At 50.0% G+C, this 14,560-nt stretch overlaps 7 protein-coding genes across 7 annotated transcripts; 3 read left to right on the forward strand and 4 right to left on the reverse strand.

Annotated features, from left to right (window-relative positions):
* Positions 1-1,291: 1,291 nt before the first annotated feature.
* On the forward strand, positions 1,292-2,896 carry PFICI_00105 (uncharacterized protein; the record flags this gene model as incomplete). Its single annotated transcript, XM_007828686.1, has 1 exon — positions 1,292-2,896. One exon carries the CDS (start codon positions 1,292-1,294, stop codon positions 2,894-2,896), a length of 1,605 nt encoding a protein of 534 aa, XP_007826877.1.
* A 662-nt stretch (positions 2,897-3,558) lies between these two features.
* PFICI_00106 (uncharacterized protein) lies at positions 3,559-4,732 on the reverse strand (the record flags this gene model as incomplete). Its single annotated transcript, XM_007828687.1, has 2 exons — positions 3,559-3,724; positions 3,792-4,732. The coding sequence occupies 2 exons, from the start codon at positions 4,730-4,732 to the stop codon at positions 3,559-3,561; spliced, it is 1,107 nt and encodes a 368-aa protein (XP_007826878.1).
* A 1,009-nt stretch (positions 4,733-5,741) lies between these two features.
* Positions 5,742-7,318, forward strand: PFICI_00107 (uncharacterized protein; the record flags this gene model as incomplete). The annotated part of the gene is made up of 2 exons (XM_007828688.1): positions 5,742-6,549; positions 6,720-7,318. The coding sequence occupies 2 exons, from the start codon at positions 5,742-5,744 to the stop codon at positions 7,316-7,318; spliced, it is 1,407 nt and encodes a 468-aa protein (XP_007826879.1).
* A 90-nt stretch (positions 7,319-7,408) lies between these two features.
* Positions 7,409-8,714, reverse strand: PFICI_00108 (uncharacterized protein; the record flags this gene model as incomplete). The annotated part of the gene is made up of 6 exons (XM_007828689.1): positions 7,409-7,761; positions 7,822-8,164; positions 8,214-8,224; positions 8,291-8,489; positions 8,567-8,604; positions 8,684-8,714. 6 exons carry the CDS (start codon positions 8,712-8,714, stop codon positions 7,409-7,411), a joined length of 975 nt encoding a protein of 324 aa, XP_007826880.1.
* Positions 8,715-9,318: 604 nt separating this feature from the next.
* Positions 9,319-10,435, reverse strand: PFICI_00109 (uncharacterized protein; the record flags this gene model as incomplete). Its single annotated transcript, XM_007828690.1, has 3 exons — positions 9,319-10,046; positions 10,103-10,178; positions 10,247-10,435. 3 exons carry the CDS (start codon positions 10,433-10,435, stop codon positions 9,319-9,321), a joined length of 993 nt encoding a protein of 330 aa, XP_007826881.1.
* A 784-nt stretch (positions 10,436-11,219) lies between these two features.
* On the forward strand, positions 11,220-12,813 carry PFICI_00110 (uncharacterized protein; the record flags this gene model as incomplete). Its single annotated transcript, XM_007828691.1, has 2 exons — positions 11,220-11,418; positions 11,489-12,813. The coding sequence occupies 2 exons, from the start codon at positions 11,220-11,222 to the stop codon at positions 12,811-12,813; spliced, it is 1,524 nt and encodes a 507-aa protein (XP_007826882.1).
* A 389-nt stretch (positions 12,814-13,202) lies between these two features.
* Positions 13,203-14,153, reverse strand: PFICI_00111 (uncharacterized protein; the record flags this gene model as incomplete). The annotated part of the gene is made up of 3 exons (XM_007828692.1): positions 13,203-13,376; positions 13,458-13,664; positions 13,719-14,153. The coding sequence occupies 3 exons, from the start codon at positions 14,151-14,153 to the stop codon at positions 13,203-13,205; spliced, it is 816 nt and encodes a 271-aa protein (XP_007826883.1).
* Positions 14,154-14,560: the final 407 nt, after the last annotated feature.

The raw sequence follows: 14,560 nt of genomic DNA on the forward strand, positions 1-14,560 counted from the left end.
TAAAAAAGGAGCTGATCTGGGGCGTCGTCAGTGCTGCTCTTGCCATCTTGCTAGACTTACTTATTTTCATCTTGCCCATTCCGGTCATTCTCAGACTCAATCTGTTGACGAAAAAAAAGCTACAATTGCTAGCTGTCTTTACTACTGCCTTGGTGTGAGTCATGCCACCCCATATTGATTCTACCTAGACCTTCGCTGAATTACTTGACAGGGGAGTCGTCGCTAGTGTTTTGTCATTGGTATATAGAGCGGAAACCTCTAGCAGACATGACGGTACGTGGATGTCGACGGTTATTTTTTTGTGTTTGGTGGTCGAAAATGGCGTTGCTATTATTGTCAGCTGCACTCCAGGTTTTGCCAAATTTGTCAATGTTTACATTGCAAAACTTCCCATTATCAAATCTCTGCGCTTTACTATTGGTAGGCGCAGGAATGGATCATCAAATCGAGCAAATCCTTGGAGAGAGGATTTCAACAAGCCTAGAACTTGGAGAGGACCCAGGAGGCAGGCGAGTGATGAGCTCGAAGTACATGGCGATACCTTTGCGAGCAGCGCGCCATCAACACAGAGAGGTGAAGAGGAACTCGATTAGTAGCCATAAGCGGTCCAGAATCTAGTCTGGAATTGGCACATCATCTAGGCACGTATATGGTTCGATTAGTGACCGCGACAGTTGAAGTATGGGTTTCCTCGCAAGCATATATGTAGTGATTAGCGTGTTGCAAACACGATTTGATTAAACTATATCGCCAACGCAAGAATACTGGAATAATACAGATATACACTCTTCGTGTCCATGGCTTTCGGCATGGTGATGTTTATTACTGGAGGTTTAGGGATTGAAAAATGGCAGACCTTGTATTAAATAAACGCTAGAAACGGTTTAGAACTGCCTGCATATGGTCCTGTCTTGGCCCTCAGCTGAATCCAGATTTCACAGCACAGTTTGGGGGCTTCTCTAAGGCGAGACGGGTGGTCCCCTAACTTAGTGGTCTTGGCCGCTGTGGGTCGGGTGTCCAGAGTGCGCAACCCGCCTAGACGGCCCTCTCAATTCAAGCAAACAAGTGCCCTTAACCAGCTTGCCTTCATCGGGTTAAGACAATAACTCCCCCGGTCCTACCTATGGGCGGCGAACCCCTGAGCGAGCCCGACGGGGTCGGACTACATACAAGGCAGTATAGAAAAGTGGTTACTCTTATTGAAGCCTTTCTCCAGAATTGCCACGCCCTTCCTCTCCGTCTTCACCCCGATATCCATCCTCCCCAGCGCATGATCTGCCGGGCCCCAATTATGCGGGTTAGACTCGGCGCCAGTCATCTCCTGCGGCTGACCAGGCAATATCGAGCTCCTGCTAATACATATCTTCCGAGTAGCCAATGGCTGGATTCTCACCCGGACAAGAAGATCATGGGCCGTCTGATGCGGACCAAGTATGATGAGCAAGAGTTGAATCTGGCCATCCGTGGTGAAAAGGTTCCCAACTGCATGGGCTTGGAGGTGGGGCGCCGCTGTGTGATCCGGGGGATGCGCTATCACGATGGGTTCGCCACAGAACTGCGTGGCATGTTCCCAGAGTTCACCAGAGCTCTCAACGCCCGTAGCATCATGAGCGGGAGGATTCCTGAGATGCAGGCGCCGGAGGATATTCCATACTGCATCTGGTATCCCGAGGTAGCATCCGAAGAGACCTATCGCCGGCTGGCTCAGACTTACCCACAGATGAGATACCATGTCGGCCGGGCCTGTGCTGTTGCTGGATACTCTTCACTGTTGCGTGAGCTGAATCTGCTGCCCGATGTTCACATCGCTGCTGAGGCCCGCGATAGCGGTAACACTGCTATATTCGACTCCATCATGGTGGCGTCTAAGCGATATTCCGTCATGAACGACTATGAGCGCACGGTCGACCTAGAAGCCGAGCTGCAGCCGGCTAGTCTTCCTCACGTTTATCTCAACGGCGACACTGCCGTCGCATCGTCACTGGATCTCAAGCAAGCGCATACCGCTCCAGGCTACTGTAACCCTGGGTTTAAGCGCAGCGCATTCAATATCACCGAAGACTGCAATATTGCGGAAGAGAGCGTCAGCGAGGATGTGCTGGCGAGTCGCCCAGACGTATCACATTGGTTGTATACGCCACTGCCGCAAGACTACCCGACTAATGCCAACAAGGACGTCTTGATCCTGATGGCGGCTTACTACGGCGACGTGGATCGTTATGCCCGCCTCCGCCGATCAAAGTATCTCAAGCACGAATGGGCCTGCGTGCTTCGCGGCATCTACCACAATCCATTGTTTGCCAAGTGGTGGTCTATGCAGTCCAAGGTCCCGTCCGACTTCAAACGAGCGATTCTTGCACGTCGCATCATGAACAACGACTTGACGGGCATAACCGAACAGGCGCCGCCCAGTGACTTCGATCTGCCGTATCAGATCTGGTACCCGGATGTGGCCAGCTCGCACACGTACGCGGAGCTGTTCCGCCGCCGGCCCGAAATGAAGGAGCAGATCGCGCGTGCCTGTATTGTGGCAGATCACTGGGGTCTATACAAAGAGATGGACGTCGACGCGAACTTCTATCTGCTCCGCGAGGCCAGGGACGCTGCGAACCCATTTTTCCTGCAGGACCAGGAGCGCAAGGTGGAAGCAGCAGGTGGCATCAAGGCCCTTTCCAGCGCGGAGGCATGGAAATGGCGCACGCGCGGAAGGGAATTCGCACCAGCGAGCCTCACCTTGAAGAAGAACATCACTGAAGGCTGTGGCATTTACACGGACGTGGATGGCATCTACGATGACTGGCACGTGGATGTGGGCAACATCATTACAAACATATCGTATCCCGATGAGTTCAAGAAGCAACTAGAGGTAGACATTAAAGAGGAGTTTTGTAGATGAACGGTAGCTACGAGGAGATTGTTATGACCTTAACATTCAGGCATACTGGTCACGGCCGAATACGTGGTGATGACATGGCCCGTGCAGGTATTTCAACACAATGCTTGGATATGGGTAAAATGCGCGGGTCAGTATTTATTCAGTGTATTGATTACAGTACCGAAGTGTGTAGGAATTGACTTAGGGCAACAGCGAAGTTCAGCACTTAGACGATTATATATTTTTTAACATACTTTATCGGTCATTTAAAGCGGTATACGGAAAATTAATATTTTGCCTATCCTGCGTCCAAGGTCTGAGATTCAAAAGTTGGATTCCACGAATATAGCACCGCAGCGGACATCTTGCATAATCCTTGTGGATCACCGATTTTCACGTTTGGCTTCAAGATGTCATTGACGGAAGAAAGCCGTTCGCGCATAAGTGATCAGGACTAAGTACCTAGGTAATTGTATCACCGGTTCTTATTACAAAATCTTCATGCAAAGAAGCTATATGAAAAAATTCCATAACTCCGCACCAAAATAATATCACCACATTACAGAAAGTTTCGTGTTCCATTGAAAACAATAATGCGCCAAAACCAAGGTAATCAAACGGCGATGCTGTCTATATGTAGCCTCCTTCTCACCATCATGACGGCTCTGGCTCCGATGGATGCATCAGTTAACCTCGATGATACCAGGGCCGAACAGAGCATGGCCAGCAACATCACTAGCATTGGCAAATGGTCCAGAGCTCTTGGTCACGGCCGCAAGAGTCAGACCGTCCATCTGGTAGTGTTGGTAGGGGAATGGCGCACTGAATTGAACCATGCCGTTATGATTGCTGTGCAAACCATGAGTATATTTATCTGACAGATAATTGGCGAGTTTATTAGATGATGGCAACTTACTTGACATTAGAGAGCTTCTCAACAAGGGGAAGGTTTTGCCCATTGATATACACCAGGCTCAGGTTGTCCGTGTCGAGCTTTGTGTCGTTGGTGTGAAAGCTGAACTGAATCTCCGCCGTTTGTGGACTAATCTTATCCGTGTCAACATTGAGCGCATCCAGGACGGGAATTGGTATCGTGTCTGGGCAGGATCCAGGCACAACGACCATTTGGTGCAGTGTAGAGAGGGCGAAAATGCCAGCCGAAGCGGTCAGGAATGGCTGCGACGAGGGTACCCTAGAGGGCTGGCCAATGGATCGATAGAATCCATTTTGCTCGCCCTCCTGTCCAATGACGGAGCCGACCAGTCCAATGAACTCGGCATCGCCATCGAGGCCGAAATTTGTCTGGGCCTCCTGCAGAGTGCCGAGCACAATATCGGTGAAAGTTGACGCAAAGGCAATGGCGTCCTCAAAGTTGTCCACTGGAAAGACGTATTCGCACGGCGAAATGGTCTTTCGTCCCGCAGCCTTGAGAATGCCGTTGGCGCCGAGCGCGTGCAGCTTTTCCTGGGCTTGAACAGTCTGCAACGCGTTGAGGACAACGCCCGAGGCGGCGGTGCTGCCAATCTCATATCCGTGCACGTTTCCTGTAATGTTGCTGATCAGGCTGCTGAAATAGGCCACCTCGAAGAGCTCGTTGAAGGCGATAAGGGACCAGACGATCGCAGAGACGTCAGCTATCGATGTCGGCAGGGGCCCATTCGGGAGGGTCCCATGAGCTTGTGCTTGTATCGCCTGGAGAGCACTTGAGTTGCCATCAATGTTGGGGAATCCATCCGACAAAGGAAAAGAAAAGGCCTTTTGATCTCTCTTGGGCAGTCCTTGAGCCCCTCTAGGCAAACTCGGAGCTCCCAATGCCCCAAGAGCACACAGGGCGATACCTAGGAATCCCGCACGCATGGTGAATAGAAAAAGATGAAAGAGATATGAGATGGGTTTATACAATGAAAATGGTGTGATGAAATAAATGGTAGCGTTTAGCTTTTCACAAGTTGTATACTGTTTTTGGAGTAGAAAGATGTTAATCACGAATAATTTGTGCGAACAGGGCACCCTCTTTAAAGACAAGCAAGACCGGATCATGTGCTAAAATCATACTGCAGTGAAAGATCCCGCTAAATTAAGACTGGGCGCTGCTGCGCACGGGAAGTGAGAGGCCGATGTTGTGCTTACCGGCTCCGGGCAAAAGTGAAGATGGCTGAGGCTTCCCATTGATGACAGAAGGCAGTTGTTTCGTCACTAGCATTTTAGATTTTGGAATGAAAGCTATTCTTGGCTTTTTGCTTACCCTTTTGAGAGCTAATTAGACATGGCGCCGTCAAAACAAGCTTTTTTGTCGCTCTCATCTCGTTTCCCAAGTCCAGGTTAGTGCTTATTGTGCGTGGCTGTGGAGGGTCTACACCATACCACTAGGCGATGGTTCCGGCACGCAACGATCCCGGCACTTGACGCCGACTCATCTAGATATCGCCGAGATCCACTTTGGATCGGCTTCACATAGAAGATCGCCGAGACTATTCCGCTGATATTTCTCCGCGATTTTTTTATATTGTGGGGTTTATTGATGCCTGTTTTCAGACATTTCATTGCAATTTCATGACGGACCAACAAAAATAAACAATTGCGGGCCTTGAACGGCCGTCGAACCACCAAGGGAATCCATGAGTGGGACATTTACAGGGGCCGAGAACAAACGAATTATGAAAATATGAATCTGATCGTCATGCCGGTGGATCGCTGACAACTTACAAATAGTATAGTATAGTGGATATCCTTCTATATGGCTGCTGGCCTGCGTCATTACGGTTAGATGAGAAATATGTATAAGTTGTCATGATGTCTCGATTTATTTGAAATAATGAGAAAACATAACAATCAATTATCTGATATTCAATTCAATCAAGAAGAAATGAAGCTTTTATTCATCTGCGAGGCACTAGCCCTTGATCTTTTACTGTTCACCAGTCAGTCTACAGCATTGCCGCCTTGCCAACATCCACGATGGCAGCATCTCGACGAATCAACGTCGTCTAGTACGGTGAATTCGGAGGATGAACTCGCTGTTCAAACTGTCTCTGGCGTCACAAAAGGCTTTGTGAATCCGTCGTACCCCAATGTCCGGCAATTTCTAGGAATTCCATACGCTAAAGCGCCAACGGGTACTCTACGATTCGAACCTCCCGAAGCCCTCTCAGCAAATTCTGGCGCCCAGGTGCAAGCGACCATAATACCAAACGCGTGCCCGCAAATTGCTGCTAGTAGTGGAAGCGTGTTTCCTCCCCAGTTCTTTAATCAAGCTCCATGGGATGAGGATTGCCTCTCCCTCAGCATCTGGGCACCAAAGGTGAATGTATCAGATTCCCTTCCAGTCATCATATGGATTCATGGTCTCGGGCTCCAGCAAGGTTCTTCCAGTGTCGGGTATCAGCAGCCTCCAGCCTGGATTCAGAGAAGCGGGGAACATATCGTCGTGGCAGTGCAATATCGACTCAACATTTTTGGGTTTCCAAATGCCGCAGGCTTGAATCGAACCAATCTGGGACTTCTCGATCAACGAGTAGCTATGGAATGGGTTCGAGATAATATTGCAGCATTCGGTGGCGACCCGAACCAAATGGTTCTTTGGGGCCAGTCTTCTGGTGCAGGCGCTGTCGATGCTCAGAACTTCGCCTTCCCTAGTGATCCCATCGTTCAGGGCTTTATCTCCGACTCGGGAAGTGCCTTGTATCCACCAGGCAGTGGACTGACCACGTTTGATCCAACACACTCCAACTTTTCCACAGTGGCCAAGGCTCTCGGGTGCCCCTCTGATGCCACAGGCGAAGCGTCCTGCATGCGCTCAAAGCCAGCAAAGGATATTATTGACTTCCTGACCAACTATACCAAGTCAATGACTACACCACTCTCAATTTCCTTGCAACTCCTGACGACATTGTCGCCTTTGCCAACTACACGGACCGATACGCCAAGGGTCTGCTCTCGGATAAGCCATCCATCTTTGGATCCAACACCAACGAGGGCGTCATTCAAGTGCCGGCCCCAAAGGACCCGGTACACATGGGACCGAACCAAACCCTAGCCGACATGGCAACTCTAGGCTTTTTCCAATGCCCTGCCTTCGCTTCGGCATTAGGTTGGGCATCTGCCAAGCGCAAGACGTACCTGTATCAGTACGGCGGCAACTTTACCGATCTCAGCCCCCTGTTCTGGCAAGGCGCCTACCACATGTCCGAGTTGCCGCAGGTCTTTGGCACCCGAGGTCTGTTCAACGGTGCCGCCTCTAGCTTTGAAGTCGAGACGAGCAATACCATGCAGGACATGTGGTTGGCATTTGCCAAAGATCCGCAGGGGGCCGAGTCTGGCGGCTGGGTCGAGTTTGGGACTGGGAACATGGTTCTTCTGGGCTCGCAAGATAAGGCGGTTCAGACGGTCAAGGTGGCGGATGTCGATAAGCAGTGCTCTGCACTTACAGCCATGGCAGCATAGAAACTCGAGACTAGATTGATTTATTGATATCATAAATAGACTGTCGTTCTTTCTAAAGTCCTCAATCATCGCATCTAGCTAACGGCTACTCTATTGAGCCATGAAATCCAATCCAGTCGCAATGTTGGCGCGTAGATCCGTAATGGCTATTTGCAAAAGCTTCTGCTCATTTTCCGAAAGTTGGCCAATGGGGAATGCCTGGCTTGCCCCATTCTCTGTCAACTTGACCTTCACGGCGAAATAGTCAACACCTAGCTCCGCGGCGAGAGCGTCACCTCCTGGCACACCCGGAAGATAGACGTAAGCCTCTTCGACGACCGCCGTACCCGCTTGAGCAGTGAGAAGAGCCTTGACGAAGCGGAAGCCTGCATAAGCCATACAAGTCGTCGCACTGCCGGCTCCCTGTTTGCTCTTGACAATCTCGTCGCCACCAAACTGAACCCCTACGCATTACAAGTCAATAACCACATTTTGTAGTCCCTGCTGATAGCCCGAAAACTTACTATGAATGACCTGCGCCAACGTATCATTGTCCAGGTGGACGGGAGGCTGAGCCTGGCTGTACAAGGGCAGGATGGGTGCACCGCTGTGACCGCCAATGACTGGAACCTTGATGGATTGAGGATCAATGCTTGTGTCAACGTGAGACGCAAAAGTCGACGCCCGCACCACGTCGAGGGTAGTGACGCCAAAGAGGCGGGTCGGGTCAAAGACGCCGGCCTTGCGCAAAGTCTCGGCGGCCACGGGAACGGTCGAGTTTACGGGATTCGTGACGATGCAGCATAGTGCACGTGGGCATGTCTTGGCTACCTCTTGGAAGATGTCACGAATGATGCTGGCATTGGTCTGTTCCCATCAATAAAATGCGCACTCAACGTGCCATTGGGCTACTCACCTTGAACAAATCTGCCAATGCACTGTCAGCATATCACATTGACAAAGGATAAGTATTTTGCAAAGTTCGTAACGTACCATCTCTTGTCATGCCGGGCTTCCTTGCTATACCCGCAGTGACGACGATTATGTCGGCACCTTTCAGAGCGGCAGCCAACCCATTGTTGTCAGGCAAGTGTCCAGTGACTTTGGCCTTGGTATCAATGTGGTTGAGATCTGTGGCAATTCCAGGAACATGGACAATGTCATAAAGTGCAATCTCAGTAAAGAGGTCGCTCTAAATACGACACAAGATACCCCCGGTTAGTACTCGTTTGGCTCTATGCAAGGGTCCGTACTGGGCTTAGGTCTTACCGATTTGCAAAGCAGAGACAGCGGGGTCCCAATCTGGCCTTTGTTGTGTTAGCGAGCAGAACGCAGCCAACAGTCGTACACTTGAGAGCTAAAGTCCAAATGACGAGGCATCCTTACCTGCGGCGCCCAATAGTGCAATCTTCGTCATTGTGAAAGTTTGGCTGGTTTGCAATGAAAAAAAGTCAATTCGTCGATATCGAACAGAATAGCAGTGCCAAACAAACCCAGAGGTATAAATATTAGAGGATTCATTCGATTGAAACAATAATTAGTCGTCGCTTTCGTGTTTTCACTTACGTACCTACTAAACCGCTATGATCATCGCGGGCGGCTGATTCTTATGCCGCTCAGTGAATGCCGCTGGCACGGCACAGAGTATAGCCGACCATGGGAGTGGAGCGAAGACCGGTCCGTGACTGGTCTATGCCGGCTCGACAAAAAGAGCACAGTTCGAACATCTTCTTTTGCGAGGAAATGGCGACCCCAATTTCGTTATTATAACTTGAAGTTGTACCTTTAAATTCAGAATGAAATCACATGCAGACTTGTGTTGTGGGCATTTCAAGACGAGTGTTGCTTAGCGCTAGTTATACGCTAAAAACTTGCTGGGTATAACTGTTGTCACTCATAAACTGAATATACTATGAGCAGCGACAATCCCATGTTTCACCAATGTCATGTCAGGTTTGATAATTATACGTTAATGATTCATTTTCTATGTATCTGCAATCTAAAATGCTGCTGACTGGCACCTATTGCTCATGCTCTGGCACTGGCGTGAGCAGAGGTAATCCCAAGACAGCCCTACGAGCGTTTTCCAAGGCGCACGTTTCCATCTTCTCCAAAGTCTCGTAGGTGTGAGTGCCCAAATGAGGTATCAAGAGCGCTTTTTCGTTCTTGAGGAGCCGTTCATTGATTATGGGCTCCTTTTCATAGACATCTAATCCCACGGAAGCGATTTTGCCGCTCTCCAATGCTTCAGCCACCGCAGCTTCGTCGAGGACGGCACCCCTGGCGGTATTGATAATGACAACCCCATCCTTCATCATGGCAATCTCCTTGGGCCCAATCAAGTGTCGCGTACCGGCATTCAAGGGAACATTGACGCTGATGATGTCGCTCTCGGAGAGCAACTTTTCAAACGAGACGTACTCAGCACCGGCAGCCGATTCGGCAGCCAGCGGTCGGCGGTTATGATAGCGCGTGACAATCCCAAAGGGTTCGCACCGCGCCTTGATGGCGCGACCGATGCGGCCCATGCCCAGCACGCCGAGGACCTTGCTCTGGGGATCGCGACCAAAGTCGACGCCCTTTTTGAAATTACCCGCGCGCAGCGAGTTGAGGGCCGGATTCAATTGGCGCAGGGCACCGAGAAGGAGCCAGACCGCGAGATCCGCCGTCGCTTCCGTCACGGCGTCGGGTGCATACGTGAGAGTGATGCCGCGCTCAGAACACGCATCTGGGTCAATCTGGTCGTAACCTGAACGTAAATCGTCAATTGGAGTTCAACGATCTCACAAAGCATGAGAATCATACCGGCGCCATTATGGCATATGAATTTGCAGGTGGGAGGAAGTTGCTTGATGAAATCGGCATCAAAATTGCCAGCCACCTGCCCCATCAAATACTGTTAGCTTTCTCCTCCAACCCTCTTTTTACATGAATTCGTCTTTCACTTACAGCTCCGCTTGCCGACGTCCTGTAAATCACTGAAATGTCCTTGTACTTTCCAGAGACGTCCCGAAAAAACTCTTCCCTACTTTTGCTCGTGACGACCTCGCATCTTGCTATCTTTTGTAGCTCGGCAAAACGCGCCGTTGCATGTCGAACGGGGTTGAAAAAGAGAATAAAGGGTGTGCGAGCCGCCATGTTGATTTTCAGCCTTGCTTGGAACCTTGTTGAGTTTGCATCCGCAGAGAGCAATAAACTTTGATCTTTTCCTATTGGACCAAGGTTGCAATTTATCATTTATGCCAAGTGATACCATGAACATGAAGGCCGATAGACAATGGCGGCGTTTGTGGCGTCATTATGGATACCTGGCGCGGTTCATCTATGAAGCGATGAGCATCTCCAAATCCGAGACACGAGCGGCTAAACTAAGTGCCGAGAGAGTAGTCGTATAGCTCGGACTTACTCGAGCGACTCGGACGATCCGCATGCTCGTGAATCGTGCAGTCCCAACGCCAAGACGGCCAAGGCAGCCAAGCTAGTCAAGCTCATCAAGCTTTGCCAACCCCATGGGGTTTTTGGTCCGCGTCGGTGTTGAATTTGCGGGGGGTGGAGTCGCAGGGACTCCTTTTTGGCTTGTCTGCCTCGAGAGCCAGTCTTCTGCGAAAGGTGATCGAACAAGACCAGGATGCCACAACATTACATTGGACCGGCCTTGAAAATGCCCGTTGTGCAAGGGAATGGTTCAGCACCATTGGGAATTGACCGTCTAATTCCTCTTTTTCTGTCGAAAGTGATGCGGTATGCGCACTTGTTTAGTTGAGGAAGTGTGCATCAATCCGGTGTTAGCCAAGTCCGGTGACACAAAGTAACAGATAGATATGATCTGGCTCTTCCCCTTTACTATTCAACCCGCTGTTCTCATCATCCTACCCATTTTTGCGTTTTCAAAAGATTCTTTTTACATCTAAAGTATTTAAAAATGACTTTTTTATCTGCCCGAGGCGAAGCCTTGGCTACGGCTCGTATACTTTTGATTGTTCTCCCTGCGTTCCTCCTATATGGCTACAACCAGTCCAATCTGGGCGTGCTCGCCTACCCATCATTCACCAAACATTTTCCAACCATTGATACTGCGACTACGACGGGAGAAGCCAAGTCCCGCAATGCCAGAATCCAGGGTCAGTTCGAAACCGACTTTTGCAGGCCGAATAGAGCACGTTGGATAAGCTGACATTTATCTTTACAGAGGAACCGTCGTCGCAATCTACACCTTGGGGTGTCTCATCGGAGCCCTAGGCATTGCTCGAGTAGCCAATCGCTTCGGCCGCCGACCTAGCCTTTTGGCTGGGGCAGTGGTCGTAGCAGCCGGCATGCTCATTCAAGCAACCTCCTTTAGTCTTGCCCAACTTATTGTCGGCCGCATACTCAGTGGTGTGGGAAACGGAGCCATCAACGCGGTAGTCCCAGTTTGGCAGAGTGAATGCTCAGCACCCAAGAGCCGTGGAAAAAATGTTGTCGTTCTCGGTGCCTTTGTGGCGACGGGCGTCGCGGCTGCCGGCTGGGTCAACTATGGCTTGTCCTCCATCTCATCGCAAGAGGTGGCGTGGCGCTTGCCACTGGCATTGCCTATCGTCTTTAGTCTCATGCTCATGGCCTCGACGATGCTCTTCCCAGAGTCTCCTCGCTGGCTTGTCATGAAGGGCAAGACTGAAGATGCTCGTCAGAGTATCAGCAGGTTGGCGGTTGGTAATCAAGCTGACCCAGAGGCTGTTGAGCTCGAGTTGGCTACACTGACAAGCATGATCCGCATCGAAGGCCAACAGCCCGCTCGCGGGTACTTGGACTTGTTCAAACGTGACGGCCAGCGCCTATGGTACCGTCTCTGTCTGGCTATCGGCATCAACTTTTGCGCACAAATGACGGGAGCCAATGTCATTAGTTATTATGGCACTACCATCTTCAAAGAGTCCCTCCTGCTACCTTCTAAAAAGGCAGCACTTTTGAATGCGGGCGTCTTGACATGGAAGATTGCCGCCGCAACCTTTGCCTACCTCACCGTGGATCGGATCGGCCGCAAGCCGCTCTTCATGATTGCCGGCGCGGGTATGGGCGCCAGCATGGCTGGGCTGGCAGGGACTGTATGGGCCATTGACAACCAGGCTAGCCCTGGAGCTGGTATTGCCGCCACCTTCTTCTTGTTTCTGTTCATGGCATTTTTCCCCCTTGGATTCCTTGCTGCAAACTTTCTCTACAGCGCCGAGATTGCCCCCCAAGACTTGCGCATCCATCTTGCTTCCATTGGTACCGCAACCCATTGGCTTTTCAATTTCGTTATTGCTGAAATCACGCCGATTGCATTCGTCTCCATCAAGTGGCGATATTACATTGTATACGCCGTCATAGGATTCTGCGTCGTTCCATTGGTCTATTTCCTCTTTCCTGAAACCAAGGGCAAGTCACTTGAAGAGATGAATACTCTATTTTCCGAAGGGAACCCTTTTGGCAAGTTCCATCATTTTCAAAGCAAGTCATGCTTGAGGAGGTATTTGAAGCAGAAAAAAGTGCAAAGCTAGAAGGCTGCGAATCTGAGACGGTTGAGCGGGCCAAGGATGTCTAACAAGGTTGGAGTTGTATACTTGTTGGGCTTGGGGTGCGAGCGACTGATAGGGCAGGGAGGCTTTACTTGGCAGGATGTTTGCGAGTCTATCATTTCTTGGAAAAGGCCTTTAAGTATTGTATGCCCTCGAATAGTCAATATTATTTACACTATGAGAACGATGAAAGTTTCTGAACTAGTGATTCCATAACTACTTAAATACTGTTCACTACGGTTCATGATGTCGCGCTCAAGGCCGGTCCCAGCAGCATTCGCGCCCCAACGAAATACATTTGTCCATCAAACAGGCAATGGAAGCCAGAAAAGCAGGACCCGCTGCAATTTTCCGCAAGATTGGTGATTCCTTTAGGCGAGCTCCTGATCAACCATTGGCTCCAACTCGTGGTATCCAGTTCGAGTAACCTTGACGTGCTTCTTCTTCTTTTCACGACCTCTTGCTGAGAGACCATTTATCAAAATAATGACCAAGGTAACAAATTCCAGTATAGCAACAGCGATTCCAAGGCCCCAGGCTACGTTCTGTGTTGATCGCGGTAACACTCATCGTTAGCTGGCCAGTAAAGAGAGGGAATCGTCATATAATTGTGCGACACCACTCACCAGTGCATTACAGACGCGACCCAAGCCAATCTCATTACTGTCAAAATCGACTTCAATATTCTGATGCATGCAGCTCCAACCGCGGATACCATCAGGCCCGTCATAAAGCTTGAAAACGACCAATGCCGCTACAAACAATGCAAAAGAAATGGACGGAAGTACGATGGATAGAGCATGGCCAAGCCGCCCCTTCCATTGGGTCTTTTCCTAGTAGATTGCATTAGTATGGAATAGCAGCAAAGACACAAGACCATGCATTACCGCCAAGAGACACCATGTCACGGCCATGAGGATTCCGAAAACCAAAGTGATGGCGGCTGCGGCCAGAAGCAAGTAAGTAGCCATGAGCGATCTGCCATAATCCGAAGGCCAAGCAGGCATGACCAGCGCAAAGCTCATGAGGACTTTGTAATTCTTTGTTGCATTAAACACGGCCAGAGACCTAGCAACAAGTCCGGCTATTGCCAGCGCCAGTATTGTCGAAACAAGTCGGCAGACGGCCTGGATTATGACGTATCCACGTGCCTGCCTCAAGTTTGCGGACTTTGAAGATTCACGGCGCAAGGTCTTTGGATGTGCGCCTTTGTTGTCGGCGACGTAATTTTCAGAGTACTTCGATTGCTGTACATCTTTTGCGGTACTATCTGTATGTCGAAAAGGTTCGAGATGTGACTGGCCACTGTTTTCAGACTGCATCTTTGGAACGAAGCAAGATACTATCCCACAAAATGATGGGGCTTTCAAGCAAATATTGTAGCGGAAGAGGTAACAGCGCAAGCAAAGCGGCTTATTGCAATGAATAATGTCAGCGGTTTATTAGCTTCATGAATTGCACCAACGCCGATTTTGATGACCAAAAGGACCATCTTTGAATACTTTCAACGAGATGAATAAGCACCACGGGCTCGATTCCATTGGTTTCTTGCACGTGATATTTACAGGGATGATGCCGCCGCTCTGTATTGATTATAGTTGCCTTAGTATAAATTTAGCTTCTGAAGCTTCGCTCAGCACTAAGGTCTTAGCGACAGATCCCTAATCCTACATTGTCCAAGTTTGCACGGCACGTCCCAAGCCGAAGAGGATAGTCTCGGTAAGAGTTC

This window comes from Pestalotiopsis fici (assembly GCF_000516985.1).
Source record: "Pestalotiopsis fici W106-1 unplaced genomic scaffold PFICI_Scf_1, whole genome shotgun sequence".
In the NCBI taxonomy this organism is placed as follows: Eukaryota; Fungi; Ascomycota; class Sordariomycetes; order Amphisphaeriales; family Sporocadaceae; genus Pestalotiopsis; species Pestalotiopsis fici.